Source organism: Podarcis gaigeae, assembly GCF_964106915.1.
Source record: "Podarcis gaigeae genome assembly, chromosome: 4".
In the NCBI taxonomy this organism is placed as follows: domain Eukaryota; kingdom Metazoa; phylum Chordata; class Lepidosauria; order Squamata; family Lacertidae; genus Podarcis; species Podarcis gaigeae.
The window spans coordinates 23,747,594-23,767,628 of NC_139677.1; the positions used below are offsets into that span (position 1 = coordinate 23,747,594).

General features: G+C 40.7%; 1 protein-coding gene and 1 long non-coding RNA gene across 16 annotated transcripts in view; one reads left to right on the plus strand and one right to left on the minus strand.

Moving 5' to 3' along the window:
* FARP1 (FERM, ARH/RhoGEF and pleckstrin domain protein 1) overlaps positions 1 to 20,035 on the plus strand; it is a 184,291-nt gene that overhangs the window by 136,015 nt on the left and 28,241 nt on the right. For 8 of the 15 annotated variants that reach the window (XM_083735241.1, XM_083735248.1, XM_083735239.1 and 5 more), the window contains exons 14-16: positions 8,704 to 8,891; positions 12,180 to 12,269; positions 12,929 to 13,062. In XM_083735241.1, the coding sequence (XP_083591367.1) occupies positions 8,704 to 8,891; positions 12,180 to 12,269; positions 12,929 to 13,062 (412 nt within the window). Of the gene's footprint in view, positions 1 to 8,700; positions 8,892 to 12,179; positions 12,270 to 12,928; positions 13,063 to 20,035 lie in introns of all 15 variants that reach the window. The other 7 variants (XM_083735244.1, XM_083735237.1, XM_083735236.1 and 4 more) reach the window with 1 other exon arrangement.
* LOC310843013 lies at positions 1,105 to 6,215 on the minus strand. The gene is made up of 2 exons (XR_014563455.1): positions 4,820 to 6,215; positions 1,105 to 4,656 (listed from the first exon to the last, which is right to left on the minus strand). It is a non-coding gene; the product is annotated as an uncharacterized lncRNA (long non-coding RNA).

The following is a 20,035-nucleotide window of genomic DNA, read 5'->3' on the forward strand; positions in this document are numbered from 1 at the left end:
CACCATCGATTTGTAGAGAGATGTTACTAATCACTATCATGAAATTTGCCCCTCTCACACTAGGTTTGCATTAAAGGCATTGTGTTATAGGCAGCTCTATTTTTTATTATGATTTCTTTTCTAATGATTCCTGATTATTCTCCTTGTTTCAGTAACAGAGATGTTACCTTGATCAATACTTAATTATATAATGTTGTTTTCCATCACTGAAATATCCTCAAAGGAAATGGCACAATTTAGCTTTACCACTAACCATAGGGCTCGTATTGCCGTTTCAGCCACATAAAATCATGCTCTTGTTTGTTTTTAAATTTACAGTCCTATTAAACAGTGCAGCTGAGATAAAAAATATGAATTGTGTAGTTTAAGCACATCAGATTCCTAATTGTAACTTGTAAATATGAAAACGACAAGCCTGTTGCCAATTAGAATTCTCATTGTTGGTATCCACTACTTTCTTTATGTCTGCTCTCTGTGTTGTGTATAGAGTTAAGAGTAAATTGGAAATTTGCTACTAAAGCAAAGTAAAATGGGCATTTTTGATGGTGGGGCGAATCCCAAACTGAGGCCCACTTTAACCATTCCATGAAAGTAGTAGAAGAGGAACCCTTTCTTCCTTTCTTCCTGTCTACTTTTCTGGCTCTTATGGGGCGACAGTTGATGCACATTTACCCTAGAGAGAGTGGTGCACATTCTGTCTTCTTCATTTGGAGACTGAATAGCTTGCCTGTTCACATGAGTCATAAGTGTTGGGAGAGGACGCACAGCCAACAGTTCTTTTCTTGTCACTTCTATGGTCATACAAAGTGAACCCAAGTCAAAAATAATTTCCCAAGTATGACACGGTTTCCCCTTTAAGTCTCTCACATGCTCTGTGGTACTTGGACATGCCCTGCAGATTTGTTTTCTTAACAGTCCTAAGAATCTGCAGAATCTTTGTAGCTATCCATACACTGATCTTCACTTTAGATTATTATTTTTTAAATAAAAAAGTTGCACTTCCTTTTAAGGCTCCTCTTAAAAAACAAATGTAGTATTAGTAGTGTGTGGTGATTTTTTGTGTCTCCGTTTTTTGGAGGGTTCGCTTTCTAAATACAGCAGTATTTTATTAATGAACCCACCCACCCCCACTCTCAATCATCTGTTCTATAGAAGTGGGTCCCCCCCCCCATAAGATTATTGCAGAGGTTAGGAATAGCTCTGTTTCTCTGGTTCTTGAAAAGCAGTCTAGTATACCCACCCTTTCGATGGGTTTTCATCTCACTGATGAGGAGGAGCTTTTTGATTACTTGTCTGTTGTGCTTTATAGAAAGATCGGTTTTATCTAAATATCTGTTAAAGCAGCTCTTGCATTTTACTTTTTTCAACAAAGGGAATAAAGCTCACATCAGGAATCCGTGCAAAAGAGCATTTGTGAATGGAAAGCATGCCATGCTACTCAGCATAGGGTCGCCTTGTTTCAAACAGTGCACATCCAGACAGAAAAGTTGTTGGGCTTTTTTGCCAGAGCTGTTGGGCTTTTTTTTTTTTTTTTTGGCTGCAGTATTCTGGATATGTCCGGGAAATTCTGGACGTATGGCAATCGTAACACGGCAGCTGCAGCAAAACGCTCATGACGTCATTCAAACATTACTTTTTATGCAGAATTTCCAACATAATTATCAATCTTGGGCTTGGAAAGAGTTACCTATTTCAGAGCTCGCTTTTCAGGAAGGGCACAAAATATTCCACTCCCAATTTCTTATCTCCACCCCACCCCTTATTGCTGTTCTGATAGTGACTTGATCTAATATACAAACTTTGGCTATGTTTCCTATCATTGGCAGTTCCCTGATATATTTCACACACTGAATTATAGGTTTGGAAATTCAAAACTTAGAAAATACCAATTCAAAATAATTGCTGGGGTCTTCATTCTCATTCTTGTCATTTGTTTAACAATGGTTTGTTTGCTTTTAAAAATATATATATATACCACTGTATGTTTTTTCAGCATGTACCTCTATGGGAGGAAAAAGCCTTTTTCCATTGTTCTGTCTTTATACTCAAAGCATGGTGTATCTTCTGTTCCTTGCATTGTTTGCCACGCTGCCCCAATGACCTTTTGCTAGAGGGGGAAATAGTCCACTTGGAAATGGAAATATCCTCCTAGCACAGTGATCCTGCATTCATCTATAAAATTCATTATTTCGTGGTCACCCACTGCAAGGATCCTACTTTGCAATAAACAAATAAAAAAATGGAGAAACTGATGAGTAAACGAATGTGACCTTCTGCACAAATATTTGGACCGTGGTGATGATATGGAGCCACCATGCCCTTCGCTTTCGAGCGAAGGCAGCACTTAAAATGATTGGATCCATTACAAAATTGCTTTTTAGCAGGATCACTGCTTTCTTAGGGAGATGTGAAGCCAAAATGGACAGTAGCTGCAGCACATGCTTGCTTGCACATGTGGATTGGACCAATGTCCTAGACTGTGCAGGCAAACATATTCTGCAATGTTTAATATGCATCTTATTTAGAATAAGCAACTATTTCTACATGCATGTGTGCTTTAAGGAACTGTATTCAGACCACTATTCCCCTCCCCCCCGTCCCTTTTCATTTTGCTTAGTTCAGCGATGGAAAGAACAAAAATAGACAAGGGACATGCTTCACGCCTCTAAAAGTCCCCCCACCCATATTGCTATTAAGACTTATCATGATGTACATTATTTTCCATCAAAGGGTAATCCGTTATCGGCTAACTGCTGCAGTTACTGTCCAGTTTTGTACCTGTCACTGTCTAATACTATTATATATCACTTTAGCATGGATTTTTGTACCCAAGAGGAAGGGGTTCCTGGCTACTAAACCTAATGCTGAATTTGGTGACTGTAAGCATGTCAGGCCGAAGTTATCCTATGTATGCATGACATTAATTTCGTTTTGCTTTTTTATTACCTGTACTGAAGGCTTTACCATTTCTAACTGGTGTCTTGCTGTAAAACTTTTCCTTGCTTAATTGTTGCTCACATTGTTGACCCAAGTGCAGGGGGACATGTTCATTGGTACGATGCTCCATACTCTCAAATCATGCCCTATCACCACTGTCACGGGTATCCATTTCAAGCCTTAAGAACCCCAGAAAAACCTGTTTGTCCTTCCTCTTTCGTTTATCTCAGCAAGGCAGCCTCTGTCCCATATCTTTGCTGAAATTGCATTATTTTTATTTTATGTTGTTTTTGAAACCTCTTGCTGCATCTCCCCTTTGAAAACCTCTTGTCCAATAAATTAGCTGAAGAGGAAGCTGTGGCATTGCACGTTCCATAGAAATTGTAAGAGGGGATGCATGACTTTCCTGGGCCCCTCTGCACTATACATTTAAAGCAATATCTTTCCTCTCTGAACCATCAAAGAATCCTAGGAACTGTAGCAGGAACTCTGGAAATTGTAGCTCTGTGCAGGACACAGGGGAGATCTTCCTGATACAGAAATGGAATACTCATCTGCCCCCAAAGATATGGGCCTCTCTCTCCCCTTCCCCCCCACCTTTGCCCAAGGCTCAGAAAGGGATGGATGGGGCCACACAAATCAGCCATTTCTCTGTTCCTCCTTATAATCTTTGCAGGCTCCTCTTCTTTAAATTGGGAAAGGGGGATCTGTGAAACAAAAGAACACTCAGAATTAATTCTGTTTTAACTGTCTTGACACTGGTGAGGAGTGTATGAACTCAAGTATCTTAGCTATAGCTGTCAATAGTACCTTTCTTCGTTATTATTGAGTGCTGGTTATAAATCTACATTTCTTTAACACGTTCTTACTGAATGTGTCTGCTTTCTATCAGTCCTTTGAGTACGTTGTCTGTTTTCATTTTCTTTTTTAAAGAAAAGGTGGTTAGATTTTTGGTGGTGGTTCTTTAATTAAAAAAATAGTTATACATAAGCCAATATAAGCAACCTGTCCCTACCCCGTTCCAGCACTTCCACCTCAAATTTTGCTCGAGGGAATCCTTATTTTGTTGTTGACGATCTGAGGAACACCGCTTGATTTTCAGGTTCTAAAGTCAATCTGGATGCTTTGACATGAAGCTAAAATTACTATTCACCCTCCATTTTATAGTATGAGGAATGTGGAATGCATCAGTTTGATTTAGAGGCATTTGCATTTCTGACTCTCGTGTGTACCAAGGAAAAATAAATAACCAGCATTTAAATATTTTTGAGGTCCAAAATAGCAATCTTACCAGTATTCCAGTTCAGTGATGCAAATTTTTTAGTTATAGAAGTCTAAAGGAAATTTTAATCTTATTTGAAAGCCTTTTTTATAGACTTGCTATGAATCCTTCTAGGGATTAGTTCACATTACACATCATCTGCATTATTCAGCTGGGCATCAAACAGATTGGGGTGGGGAGTTATGCAGACATAGATCTAAGACAGTACAATCCTATGTGTAATTACATATGGATTAGCAATCCAAATGCTTGCTTGGGGTTAAATATTTATATAAAGACACCCTTCAAGGCATCAGCTGAGTCCTTGCTTATGTGGAGAAATGAGTTTTGAGAGAGAAGAGTTCCAGGGAATCTTACTTTTTTGGCCAATGAAGAAGCTTTCTACCAGGAAAATACTGCATTCATTATTTCAAGGCTAGAGTTACATCTTTAGCTATCTTACAGCCAGTGGCGTAGCGTGGGGGGTGCAGGAGGGGCTGGCCGCACCGGGCGCAACATCTGGGGGGGTGGCATGGAAGAGACTCGAGTGCTAAAATCCATGGGTTAGGGGGCGCAAATTACTTGCCTTGCCCCGGGTGCTGACAACCCACGCTACGCCACTGCTTACAGCCCCCTGAAATATCACTTGTTTTCTACAGGGCAATTATATATGTGTTCATAGGAAGCATTTCTCAAAGGTGCCCCATTTTACAGAAAGGCAGCATGTGGACCGTTCTCCCAAAGCTAATATGACTGAAGTGAACTTCAAATCGTACAATATGTTTGTAACGTGTTGTGATTTTCTGCAACTCCTTGTAGGGAACAGCAGACTTTGAAGACTGACAGATGGTTATTAAGGAGAGAAGCCTTCCACCTTTGTTCTCGCATGAGCTCTTGGAAGTTACATAGCATTTCTAGGATGTGGCTTATCACATGTCTTGCTATGCATTGTGATAAGTTCAAAGCAGTGCATCTTGACAAGCAAGGAGCAAAAGAGTTCTGCTTAAAAGGCGAGGCTGATTTTAATCTAGATCATGACGTACAGCATGGAGGAAATGCTGTGAAGCCTTCTGTCCATTTTAGTTCCTAGCCTTTGGCCTTCAGTAGATAGAAAGCTAGGTAATTTGTCGATATTGGTACAGATATGACATCCAATAACTCTCACAACTGAGGCAGAATTTGCAATGTAGCATAAGATAAAGCAGGCGTAGGTTATGCTGTTATCAATCAAGCGGCCATGAATGCTTAGGAATTGCGTCTGACCACAATGGGGTCTTTGTGAAATTAGAAGGAGCAATTTATCATCTTCTTTGTCCTTATAAGCAACGAAGGGGTACCAGGTAACAGAGAAATATTTCTGCATTTTGACTCCTATAGCCTGTCCATTGCTAATCCCCAGATTCCAGTCCACCAACTCTGTAGCATAAAATGTCTGTGGTATCTTCCACACGTGCAGCTGCAAGTAAGAAAATGATTAGATCTCAATTCTATACAGCATTTGTTTAGTCTCCTCTTCCCAGATATTTTGACAGGGGAAAAACACTGTATTAATTAGGCCTTTGGAAACGCAACTGTCTTACATTTGGTGGTCACTGGGTGATACTAAATTAAGAACGCTCAAAGGAATCTTGACTTTATTTGCTGTGAACTGTCCCCAACCAAACCTTGGTGGAGTTTAGATTCAGAGAACTGTGAAACACCAGTTCTGAATTGCAGTAGGCTGCATAGAGAGACCCTTTGCTGAGGTGCTGATTAATGCCTTTGGAACTTCCATGCTATCTAGCTGAGCCACGAGTCAGACAGGAACCCTCAACACTACAGCAAGTGTTTTGATGGGACAGCCCAAGCATTTGCATCAGGCTGCCATACAGATGCCCTCCTGTATAATGGCAAATACACCACTTCAGTTGTTGAAGATCTAGAGAAATAAAAACAAGGTTGTTGGTCATGTATAGCTGCTACTTCCAATGATTAGCTGTGGCCAGTCCGTAAACTTAGATTTCAGATGCTTAATGTCTGAGAATGCTTAATTTCAGATGCTTAATGTCTGAGAAGCAGAAAACTTCACATATGGATGCTAATGTTTCTTTTCTTCTGTCATGTGGGCAGGCACAGTGCCAGAATCTCTGTGTTTTTACTACATATTTGAGGTGATACTATGATTCTTGTAGGTCTTTTGTACATGTCGTTTGAAAACATACCAGTTGTAAACTTAGAAAATACGATTTCCTGACCTTAGGGCCCCTCCCTTCTTCTTTTTCTTATAACTGCATTAATTTTATTATGAAATTATTGTATACAGTTGTGTACTAGTGTCAATAAAATTGACATTTGTGTAACAAGCTCTGGCTTTCTCTCAGATTTTCCTGAGCATCTGCATAGCCTGGAATTGTGGGTAAATTTATTTCATTGAGGCATATATATATATATATATCTACAGGCAAGTATCCCATTTGCTCTGCATAATTGCTTTGGTGCTGATAAAGATGATGAGATAAATATGAAACTTGCTAGTGCAGCTCAAAAATCTATACACCATTTAGGTCCTGCTGAAAAACGAATTGATCATAATCTCTCTGAATTTTTGACGCTGTGCTATATTTTACTGGGGCTTCCAAGATAAATTTCAGATGAAACTTCTTGATATGTTTGTAATAAAGAGCCTATTATTTGTGCGTGAACATGGGTATTGTTCGCTGTACTAGCAGACAGCTTGTTTGTTTCCCTAAATTAAGATGCTTTTGTAAAGCATGAAGGAAGATTAATGGGTTGCAGAAATATGTGGTTGGAAATATATAGCGAATGCGAGCTTGATGACTACTTTATGTCAAAAAGAAATGGTAGGTTTCATCCAAGAAAGGAGGACAGCATTTAAAGCCCTTTCGGGCCACCATCTTTCACGTAGCCACCAAAGTGTGCAACTGTCCATTTTCACGCTTTTTTGTACACTTTTCTTAGGCTTAACAACAGCGAACATTTTGAAGTGGTCCTTCCACATGCTTTTTAAAAAATAACATCTATTGTATCAATGTAATGCTAGCATTTCAACCCCAAAACAGTCAGAGGAGCGTGGAATAACTTGACAAGGTACACTGTACATATTTATGTTGTACGTAGCAAGAGGGCTTGAGTAGTTTGTTCCCTTTGTTCTAGATGTGACATTGACATAGAAAATCACTTTCCTCCTCTAGATTCTGCTCTTTCTAATGCTTATTCTGTTAGCACCCTGTGAAATAATTTTAATCAGTTGCATTTCCGGAGTTTAAGTTTGTAGGAGGGTGAATAAAACGCCGGTTAACTATAGGGTAACTCTCTCTGTTTCTACATTTATTATGTACTAAAACTAATAGTAGAGCACAGAGAAAATTTACAGCTTTGACAATGTCCTCTTTGGACAATATTACTCTCTCCCACACAACTTGACTGCTTCTTAAACATCTCATATTTTTTTTCTGATTACAGGATTTCCCCAACTGAATCCCACCCCTATCCCCATTTGTTTCTATTTAGATTAAGTGATGAGGAAGACAATGAATTTTCAAATAAAAATGTGGGGAGAGGATAGAGCAGGACACTTTGCTTGTATCTCTATGCAGAACAAGTGATGGGGGTTGGAGTTCAGTGAGAAAAATGTCTCTGTTTCTTTGGGTGCTGCTAATTGGGTATTAGTACTAATGGATGATAAAAACCATACATTTTGAATTTGTAGTGAAAGCTACAAGCTTTACTTTTTTTGAGCTGGCTGCAGATCGGACAGTTTTATTGCCTACTGGAGCTAAGACCAAGGTCCTTTGACCGTATGGCCCAATTCAAAATTATGGAGATGAGCAGGTCTTAGCCTCCGATTCATGTGCTCCCCCATTTGTGTGCAAGAGGAGGAGGTTTAAAACTTCCCGTCACGGCTTTGAACAAAATGCAGTTTCCTCTTGTGCCTGGATCCAGGAAACGGTGACTGGCTTTAACCACGGTTAATTGGTTAATCTGGGATCTGAAACCACAATTTGATCCCGGTTTGCTTCAACTAACTTGAAAAAGCCAGTTCCTATAGTCAGATATAGTGGGAAGCTGGTTTGCTTAAATCTAAAAGCTGAAGCTTGAAAACTTCTTCCTTTTGTTCATGAAGGGGGAGATGGAGCAACAGTAGTTTATTGTGGCATCTGAAATGTGTGAGTGGAATAAGATCTAACAATAGAAGCTCATACAACCCACAAAGCTGCCTCTCTAAAGCTGTTCTAACTTGATTCATCACATGCTAGGAAAGAAGCAGATGCTAAAGCTACATTCTTCTTTCTTCACTGCTGTAATACAATGTGATATCTTACTCAAGTCCGTTCTCCATACGCATTAAATAGGCAGATTAGCTCTTCAGATAACTAGTAGCTCGATTTAACTAGCTGGAACCATCTCATTTACATAGGTTGAGGTTCTTGGCTATAATTCTCATGTATCCTAAAAAGTAATATTTCTAAATTATTCTGAATTTTACTCTGTTGTTCCTTCAGCAGGCTCTCTCACTGGCAGCCCCCACCTTTCAGAACTGTCCATCAATTCCCAAGGCGGACCAGCTATGACAAATGCAACGTTGTCTCCTAATTTGAGTCCTGATAACAGGCAAGCTTCTCCATTAGTCAGTCCTCTGATGAATGACCAAACTGGTGTCCGCACTGATGATGAAGAGGAAGTCAGGAGGAAGGTACTTGATGCTCTTACCATTTTGGTTACGATATCTGGCATGTCTAAAACACATAGGATTTATAACTGCATCAGTCCAACCAACCTCCATTTTTTTTACAAGGAACTAGCATATGCTTAACAGAGCGTAAGTGCCTGCTACTGATTTTTTTAAACACTTAACAGATCTAAAGCGCTCATGCAGTGATCTTTCAAAGTCACTGGGCTGCTGGGAAGCGAGCCTTTGATTTGTGGCATGGAGAGACGGCATTTCCTTTCCACAAATGACTTTTTTTCTTTTTTAACTTAAAAAACAACAACCTGAAAAATAAATTCCTGTTACCACAAAGTGGGTGATGCAATGAATTTGTGTGGTCAAATTGATACAGTGATTCACAAGTATAGGAGGCCACATCTGCCACAAATACTGTCCACCTACCTCTGATGTTGAACTACACCGCCAGCAGATTCATGTGGTTGAGCTCTTGATGCACTGTATTAGTCAGACCAAGGGTGTCTGCTTGTATTTGAATGCTTCCTCATAGATGCACAGAAAAGCTTTCTATACACATTAGGGAACAGGGTTCCTATCTTTTCCCAAACACCCCAAATCCCTTGGATTCAATGCCTTTTTCTTCCTATTAATGAAGGAAAGTGTTTCTGTGCAGTCAGTTTGAAACTGGATCTAAAACCCCCCTTTTCTTCTTTCTCCTTTGGAGCATTTCTAAAATGTATTAACTTGAGCTGTTGAGCAAATGCATAACAAGAACACAGCTGTATAAACAAAGCTCTCTCCTTTATCAGTCACCCCAAAGGATAACCTTGGCTGTTCCAGTGGAGTAAGGATGGCACGTCTAGGTCTGATCTTACATTCTGAACACACTCTGACGCACAGTCCGGGAACAGCGCCAGAGTGTGTTCTTGGAGTTGGTGACCTCTTGCTCCAAGATAAGAGTATAGGAACAGGAATACCCTTTTATGGTCAGAAGTACAGGAATGAAAACCCTTTTATGGTTAAGAGTACCGGAGCAGGAACATCTGTGATGTCAACCTGCGTGTACAAGCTGACGTGACTGGATTCCTGGGGAAGGGGGGAGAGGGTGCCTGGAGGATATATATACTGCATGAAATTTCTCATTTCTTTGGACTTGCTGTGGACTGACCATGCAAGTACCTTTCTTCTGCTCCGGAGAGCAGAAATAAAGAACTCTTTCTCTGAACCAACCCTCGGTGTCACTTGACTTCCTTCCTCCCATCCGGGAGCAACGCAGAGCCCACCAATTGGTAAAGTCTAATAAGACTACATTACCACCTCACTAGGTCCCCTTTGCCTGATGCTGCTGCTTACACCCACACCGATAACATCCAACTTCCTGCTCTCCTGTATTTCTTTCTGCTCTTGCTCTCGGTCGCAAGGCATGATTAGGCAGCTCTTAGCCTTGATTGTTCTAATGGAGCACACAGCAGGGTTCAGCTGCCTTCCTCGACAAGGCAGGCAAAGTGCATGAAGAATGAAGTCAAAAGCCTGGAAGCTGATTTTCCATTCCACGTGTTGGGTGGTTGGCTGACTGTACAGCTGATTTGAGCTTTTTCCTTGCACTTTGTAGACAGCCAAACACAACACATCCACGTTTGACAAGGCCCCTTTGACAACCATCACAATGAAGAAAACCTGGGCTGCAATCCTGCTTTGTGCTTACTAGAGAGCAAGTGCCAGTGAACTCTTGATTACTTCTGTGTAAGCTTGCTTAGAAATGCTCCAATGTTGGCTACAGGGTGCTTAGCACATCACTGATCGTTGGATGGAGGCAGGGCAATAAAAGTTGTTGCGTTGACTGGAAGAGTTTATGTCTTTAGGGTAAGGTAGCAGGACACCACACCATTAGTTGAATGCAATTTCTTTACATGTAAACCTTGGAGCTTTCCTTTGCCATTTGTGAATCACGAAATTCATTAGGTTTCTCAGAGGTATGACGTGTACCTTGTTTGGAATATGGATATGAAGTCATTCTTGGTCAATTACTGCATGGAGTGCTAACTGTCCTGCATGCAAACAGTTCTTTCCCATATTTACATATTTGGAGGAAGCAGTAAATGCCCCTTATTGTATCCTAATACTGAAAATACTAGGTACATATAAGCCAAAAACAAATCTTGATCCAGAAATAGATTGCTTCTCTCCTCCCCTCCCCTGTGTCACTCCTTCATACAGAAAGGGAAAGCACATAGAGATATATTTTTTGCTTTTCCACAGGGTTCAGACAAATGTCACATCCAGGAGAATAAAAATGGAACTTCTGACATTTGCATGACTATACATGGTACTCCCCCCCCCCAAAAAAAAATCCCCAAAATTCCATCAGAAAACTCTATCAAAACAAAGCTTGCAGTGGCAGCTTAGTGCTAAAAACCACAGCTCCAGTGCTTTTCAGCACCACAAAAATGACTCAGGGCACAGATCCTCATGGATCTTTGGATCTTCTTGATTTTTTTTTTTTTTACATAGGATGACAACAGATCCAGGAAATTACAGGAGGCATCCATGGGCATGGGAGTTTCTTACTATTTCGTGGGGGTTTTGAGAGGGTCCTTTGAAAAATCATGTTCTCACAAATCCTGCGTTGGAAGCCCCATGACCATAAAAAGTTAACCTCAAATCTTTAGTTAAAATTTCATATTTCTCCAACATTTCTCCAGTGAAAATAGGGACATCCTAGGGGAAAGTGGGGCATTCAGAGATCAAATAAGAAACTGGGACGGCTTCTCTAAATCAGGGATGTCCTTGGAAAATAGGGACACTTGGGTGTTCTGCAGCCGCTGTGTCCAGTTGTTTAAACTTGTTAACGTTTTTGTGGTTTACTATGATTTACTGTATATTTTGTTGTACAGCACCTTGATTTTTTGTATGAGAGAGCAGTCTGAAACCATTTTTAATAAATACATAGCGGCTAAAAAAAATTATATTTCTGAAAATATACAGTGGTACCTCAGGTTAAGAACTTAATTCGTTCTGGAGGTCTGTTCTTAACCTGAAACGTACTTTAGCACCACTTTAGCTAATGGATCCTTCTGCCGCTGCACCACTGCTGCACGATTTCTGTTCTCATCCTGAAGCAAAGTTCTTAACCAGAGGTACTATTTCTGGGTTAGCGGAGTCTGTAACCTGAAGCGTATGTAACCCGAGATACCACTGTATCACGTTGGGCAAGGTTTTTCCAAAATTCTCTGAATTATAATAGGCCCACTCTTTCTTCCTTATTACCTTCTTGGGTAAAGACCAAAACCTATGTTTCTTTCTTTCTGTTTTCAGAGGTTTCCAACTGACAAAGCATACTTCATTGCTAAAGAAGTTTCCACCACAGAACGAACTTACCTGAAAGACCTTGAAGTTATCACGTCGGTATGTTTGTTTTTACATTACGCACACAGCCATGAGCTTTTCTGGACAAAACTTAACTTAAGGGATTCTAGGGTGTTGTGCCTTCTCTCCCTCGCAACCCTCTTCTTGTGGTGGGGGGGAGGGGAATACCAAAAATTAATTGATATATTTTGCTCAATACCTTCTCCCTACCGGATAGGGAATATGTAAGGCAATGGCCGGCTCCTGATCTCCCCCACTTTGAGTGTCCTCTCCTCATCAAGTCACTTTTTTCATCCAATGAGTGACCAAGAATTTCTATGCAGCAAGCCAATCAGAAGTGAAATTTTACAATCCTTTAACACAGTAAAAAGAACCCAGCTTTTCTTGGCCACCAACATATACATGCTATTTTAAACTTAACCCGTTCATACGATGCTGCCACCCCCAACACAGTAAACTCATAAACATTTTATACATTCTCAATAAACACATTCTAGAAGCTAATTTACTTTGTTTATAAGATGTTATATATAGCACCCTTTGGCTGAGCCAAGATGCAAATTTGTGATGTGATATTGCTGAGGAGAGTCATTCACCAAGCAGAACCTATTCTCTCTTAGCCCCATGGAAAGGCTATGCTACTCAACAGACTTTGTCCCAAAGGTGACCTGCCTTAATGCTTTTCTTGGTCTTTCTAGTGGTTCCAGAGCACAGTTAGCAAGGAAGACTGCATGCCAGAAGCACTGAAGAATCTCATCTTTTCCAACTTTGAACCTTTGCACAAATTTCACACCGACTTTTTAAAGGAAATAGAGCAGCGGCTTGCCCTGTGGTAAGCAGTTTTGTTTGTTTTTTTATTAACGTTCCTTTTCCGTGCTAAATAGGTTCATGTTCTGTTATGCCTCTCTTCACGTCAGAATGGGTTAGCTGTCAGTTCCAGCAAGAAGAGCGTTACAAATCTTCGGGTGCACCCAGACGTGATGCAGGAGATCCTTGATTGCGTAAAAAGATTAATAAAGGGGGAGGGGCACTGACTGGATTTACAGTGGTGCCTCGCAAGACGAAAAGAATCCGTTCCGCGAGTCTCTTCGTCTAGCAGTTTTTTCTTCTTGCGAAGCAAGCCCATTGACGGCTTAGCGGATTAGCGCTATTAGTGGTTTAGCAGCTTTTAGCGGCTTATCGGCTTAGCAGATAAGCGGCTTAGCGGCTTAGAAAAAGGGGGGGAGGGGAAAAACCCGCAGGAACTCGTAAGACATTTTCGTCTTGCGAAGCAAGCCCATAGGAAATTCGTTTTGCGAAGCACCTCCAAAACGGAAAACTCTTTCGTCTAGCGAGTTTTCCGTCTTGCGAGGCATTCGTCTTGCGGGGCACCACTGTATACCAAAGCAGTGGGATCTAACCCTTTTGTCCTTTTCTGTTTTCTAGTTCCAAATTCCATCACACTGTAAATGTACAAATAAATGAATAAAATTGGAAGGTTTTCCAAAAAGCAAACCAGATCATAGGGTGGAGAATCAATCTTAGAGTGAGAATACAGCATGTGGAAGAAAGGATTAAGCCCTGCACTGTCAGGATCATTGTCCCAATCTGATCTCCTCCAACCCAAAGCTGCTATTAATTTTCTTATTCCCTGTAGGAGATCTTTATCAGATATCCTGCACTGCTTCTGTTTGTGCCTTTAGATGTTGCATTCTAACCTGTTCAGTTAAAAGAGCTTTGGTATTAGGCAGCCAAATCCACTTGTTTGCCTAAATATACCCTTCTCTCATTCATCTTTTGTAAGTTTTCTTTGCCTGTGGAGTGGAATAGGGGCATAAAAGGTTATGATCTGCTTCTGCTGAGTCCGGTCTCCTTCCCCAAACTATTTTCTATCAGAGGAGGACAGTGCCATGCTCAGCTTCTCAAATATCTTGCTGTAACTGACACCCCATTATAGTTTCAGTTCACCAGATGCTTCCACCTCTGTCCATCTCTTACTCCCCCCCCCCAGGCTTGATCTACCAGTTCATCAGAATGAAATGTAGACTGTTGGGAGGCCATATTTTTAGTGTTCCCCTCTTCTTAAAATATTCTGCAAAAACGGAATATTGGGGTTCCAAGCCCTTTGAAAATCCGGATTGGGGGAAGAATATCAGGGATATGTGAGTTAATGTCATGTGAATGGTTTGGTGTAGGACAGCTATAGAAAAGCCTCCATCTTTTAACACACACACACACACCCCAGTTGTGATACAGGTATATTACAAAGCTGGATCGCCTTGATTTGTTCAAGATTTGTCTCTTTATCTAGTACAAATGTATGGTAGCAAAACTTAATGTTATGTTTTATTTTCTCTCTTTGGTGTGATGTTTACCAGGAGTAAAATAATGAGATCCAAGCATTAGAAGATTGTAGTGCTAAAGCTTTTGTCTCACTGAAATTAGTGGAACCACCTAGAACAAGCTGCAAAGCTTTATAAAATAATAAAATAGAACATCAATCGTGGCTGAAAACATTCATTTGTTTGATAAATCAGTAAAATTACTTCATCTAGATCATAAAATGTGGGCTGCTGAGTTCAAAGCCCCTTAAATGATTTCCAAAACTGATTTTGTTGAACCTGTACATCTTTTAATTCAGACAAATTTATTTTACAAATATATAATAGTGGCATGCATGCCCAAACTGTTACCTACATTGCATAGTAGCCTTTAAAAGGTACTGTTATTTTAATTACTTGTTTATTGTATTGGATGAAAGCAAGACAGTTAATCAGCCAGCGGAGCAGAGGGACACACCTGTTAGCTTTAGGAGAAATAAAATAACACTTAGTCAGAGAGACATGCCACTTGAAAGAAATGTTTATCAAAGGAGACATTTCTTTGCTGGCAGAAATCTAATCAATGATCTGAGCATGTTCAGAATTCTATCATTCTTCGTAACCTTTATTCTTTTGCCTCTGGTATCGCTGTGCAATAGGAGAAGCTGGTTGACCTCATTTCGGAAGTGAATTGTAATAGGAGGGAACCGTAATCATGCAATCAGACCTGACGAGCGCTAAACAATTTAATTTTGCTTTAATCAGTCACTCAAAACAAAAGCAAAACAAAGGATTGGAGAAGTCTAGTATTTATGGAAGCAAAACATTAGGATGCCGAACACAAGTGTTTAAGTCTGTAGATGTTCTCCTTGGGGAATATTTCTCCTAAACATTCCTCCTCCAGAACAATGCTGTAAATGATACTTCCCCTTGTTTCTGAATTAATGCTTTTGCAGCACCACTGAAAGCTAAGCACCAAACAGAGGATTTGCTCTCTCCTCTATCATGAATGCTGTTGAGAATGTGTTTAGATTATGTCTCAACTCCCATCCCCATTGTACCCAAGGAAAGATCAGAAGTGACCATGCTTTCCTTAGTCCCCTCACAGCAAGTAGGTGAGCAACCAAATCAGTTGTTTGCTTATTGGATGCCGTGACAGAAAGGGAATTGTATTCAGAACAAGGTCTGCAGCTAAGGAATTGTATGTGTGGTACTCACAGGATCTCCCAGGATCATTTATTTCAACTTGCAGCATTGCAGTAGGATTCAAGCTTTCCAGATTTAAAATGCATCCCCTCTTTGCTGATCTCCTAAATTTGCCTGCATTCTTGTCTGTACCCCGTCAGATGGGTGGGGTAATAGTAATAATAATCATCATCATCATCTCCAAAGTGACATAAGTAAAGCTCTTTTTTTTTTTTTGTATGTCATAGTCTACTTTGTCAGTAGACAAAAAAATGCTGTCAACTTTACTCAGACAAGCCCCTTTGCAAGTTAGATAGCTTTTTGTAAATATGCAGCGACATAAAGTGGCAGGTAAGACGATGAATTTTACTTCAACAACCTCCGCAAAATGTTTATTCAATATGTTACTGAAAGAAAGTTATTTCACAGAGAAGATACCCACTTCTGATGCCTCACACGCCATTTCTATAGCAAAGGTGTCCATATTCTGCAAAAAATAAATAGATTTCATAGCAGGAGTAGGCTAAACTTAATAAAATTTATGAATGTGTGCCTGATTGTGTTGGTTGTACTAATATGTAATTTCATTTAGAGGTGGCATTGTTTATCAACGAGTTAGCTCTCATAATCCACAAAGGATTTCGCAAGTATTAGGAAAGAAGGGCTGCTGATGGATGAGGGTTTGTGATTTAGATTAACCGTAGCCATATGCTACAGCGATATAAAGGAGGACCCTGCAGTTATCATACTTCTGAGGTTGATTCTGCTGAGACCTGGTTGGATTCCGTTGCAAGAATGTGGAGTACAGTCTGGTCTTTTCGGCAGTCCCAGACAGCAAGCCACGATAGATCCCACCAACTTCTGCAGTCTTTAGTACGGTGTAATAAATACCTATCCAGAAATGATATTTTGCTGTTACATAGTCCCAAGTGGAAATTCAAAACTAGGGCAATGGCGGATAGATAAAAACTGTCTCCGAAGCAAGGTTTTTGGACGTGTTTGTTTGACAGATGTGATCCATTTGCCAGGCATTGGTTTGTAAGCCTTCAAAAAAGCATAACATACAACATGGTGCCACAGCCTTGCTGAAAGGCCCACAAAGTAACAAAAGCCTCCTGCCATAGCTGTCAAGTACCCCCAAGCATAGTTTGAAATTGTGTTCCATTAAAATGTTGTGTTCCTTGAAGATTGTCGGTGTCTGATGATGAAAAGGAAGGCAAGCTGCTTAGCAGACCACTTTCCCATAATTTCCCATTTCCCCTCTTTAATATGTAGCCAGGTGACTTCTTACCTGTCAGTACCTCCTTGTATGAACAGCCTAGAACGGTGTCATTTACAGTATGCAGGGATGGGATTATGTAGCATGTGCCCCCACTGGGTTAGGCACATGAGCTTGTGTGGAAAGAGTATTCTGGAGGTAGAATTTCAGGAAACCATGGCCTAACTATCCACTGCTTTATGACCCGACCCTGAACCCAATGAAGCACAGAAAGCACTTGCATTAATTCCCCCCCTTCTAAAACCATTGCTCTGTCTTCTATCCCAGTATTGGCAGCAGCTACCTAAGGTCTCAGACAAAGATGATGATTTATTTATACCTCGCCCATCTGGCTGGGTTTCCCCAGCCACTCTGGGCAGCCTCCAACAGAATATTAAAATACAACCATCTATTAAACATTAAAAGCTTCCCTAAACAGGGCTGCCTTCAGATGTCTTCTAAAGTCTGGTAGTTGTTTTCCTCTTTGACATCTGATGGGAGGGCGTTCCACAGGGCGGGTGCCACTACCGAGAAGGCCCTCTGCCTGGTTCCCTATAACTTGGCTTCTCGCAGGGAGGGAACCACCAGAAGGCCTTCGGCACTGGACTTCAGTGTCCGGGCAGAACAATAGGGGTGGAGACGTTCCTTCAAGTATACTGGGCCGAGGCCGTTTAGGGCTTTAAGGGTCAGCACCAACACTTTGAATTGTGCTCGGAAACGTACTATTACCCATGAGATCCTTTCAACATGGCGGGTTGTAGCCAACATTGCACGAGCAGACGGTAGCTCGTGCAGCCAGTATTTCAACGCTTCTGCAGCTCTCAATACCCTCTCCTGGAAAACTTATTTGGATGACCAAGGCAGCAGCGAATGGGTGGAGCCTACTGAACATTCTGAACTATCTTTTTTGGGGGAGAAATCACCTGAAATAAAGAATCATGTGACAGTAGTACAAGATTCCTCTGCCTGATTTTAGGCACACACACACCCCCAAATTTCCACACCATATGCCACATCCCAGAATGTTCAGTAGCCCCTTCCCAGATGGTCCGATGTTCAGAGGGCTGGAGGATATCAGTAGTATGGGAAAGGAAAGAGAGGCTGAACAAATTGTTTCCTGCATGTGCAACATTGGCTGGAACCCAGAGATTGGATTTGGGGATTGGAGTTGGATGCGACGGATAAACATTATTCCTGAGTTACGCACACTCTTTCTGTTGTGGCACCTACAGGTTTGCAGCTTACAGGTTCCTCCTCTTCTACTATTGGTATTAAGCTTCACCAATCTGATAGCCAAATCACCTCATCAACTTCTTAAATCCCTCTAGATCTTTAATGTAGACAATATATTTAAACCTCTGAGCGGGAGATCGATTACGAGAAGGGATTCAGCTCTAAGGTCAAAGAAGCCCTTTTTAAAAAGAGAGGTGGAATGGTGCCAGAAGGAGCTAATGGTTTTTATAAGATTATTCCCCTCTGTGTGATTCTAGCTAATCCTGATTTATTAAAAACAGAGGCAATAAGAGGCAGATCTGGTGACTTACCAGAATCGGCTAACTGTTTAAGGAACCTTTTTCCTACCTATTGTGAATAATTTGGAAATGTTTTTGTTTTGCTGTTCCATCCCTGTTAAACCCTCCCCTCCCACACTGTGCCCTTGAGCAGATAGACAGATTAATAAATATCTCAGATGGTAGCCTTACTCTTTCAATTGATCACTGATCTTTAATGAATTATTCCCTCTATTGGCACCTGTAATTTTCTTCATCAATAGTCAAAGAAGAAAAAAACTGAAACGAATTAAATTCTAATGTACTCTAATGTTCTCCTTAATCATTGGCATAGTACATATCTAGAAAACCTGGAGTTTAGTAGTGTTACTCAGGAGAGTAAATTCTATTTGGTGGCGATCAAAGAGAAACGAAATCAGTTTTCCTTTACAATGCCTTTACACATTGCTTGCTGGGCATAAGCCAAATGTGATAATTTGTATTGAGCTGAATAGCAGAAATAATAAGAGGCAGGACAAAGTTTGCACCCCTTTTTATATTTTGGAAAAGGGGATAAAAATGAAACGCTTTCTACTAAGCTTTTTTGAAACAAAAACAAAAAAATTAGCTGAGACTAAAAGGCTTGTTTCTTTATTTAATGCCACTTTTTTCTGCCACAAAATAGATAAGTTGCAAAGATTTGAACTGCTATGTTTTCTTTGCCCAATACTTCAGTTTACAAATAGACTTGCAGAAATATGTGTTTTATACTGAGCATATTCAGCTGTACGGCATATTAACCTAAGATTTCACCAATCATCTGCCTGATAACTCGAGTGACTATGCTTTGGAAATAATGTAGTTGGCAGAGCTGGAGCTTGTAGCAGGACTTGTTTAGCTTATTTTATAAATTCTTTTATATAATATAATATTTCTTGCTTCCTCTGACTTATTCCTAAATATTACTGGAGACGGAAGCCTGTTTTACCAGTGATAAGATTTGCTTATGCTTAAGGATGTGCTTTTATGGATGGTGGCATCTCCCAACCTGATGCCCAGCAGAAGGTGTTGGACTGTAACTCCAGCTTGAGGGTACAAGGTGATGAGAGCAAGAGACTCTTAATCTCAGGATTGCGGGTTCGATCCCTGCATTGGGCAAAAGATTTCAGTAGGTTGGACTAGATGACCCTCGTAGCCCCTTCCAACTCTACAAGTCTATCTGTAAACACCTGAAGGTTGGGATCCTGCTACATTCAATTAAAGGACACAATTGTCCATCATGAATGCTGAACCACAGCACTTTAAAGTCCAGCCAGATTTTAAGGGAGGAATTCAACATTGCACTCTTATTCTGTCAGCAGAAACTATTCTGCATGCGGGATGGGACAACCCCCATTCTCCTTCCCCCCTGCGTGCTGTTCTGGGAGTTTCCTGACCCTCTATCACAGATTTTAGGGAGCAGACCAGTGGAAGCGCGGATACTGCTCCCTAGCACACTGGGTTAGTTGAATCCGGGCCTTAGTCACTCTCATTTTCACAATGATAACCCATTCATTTGCTTCCACTTTTAGA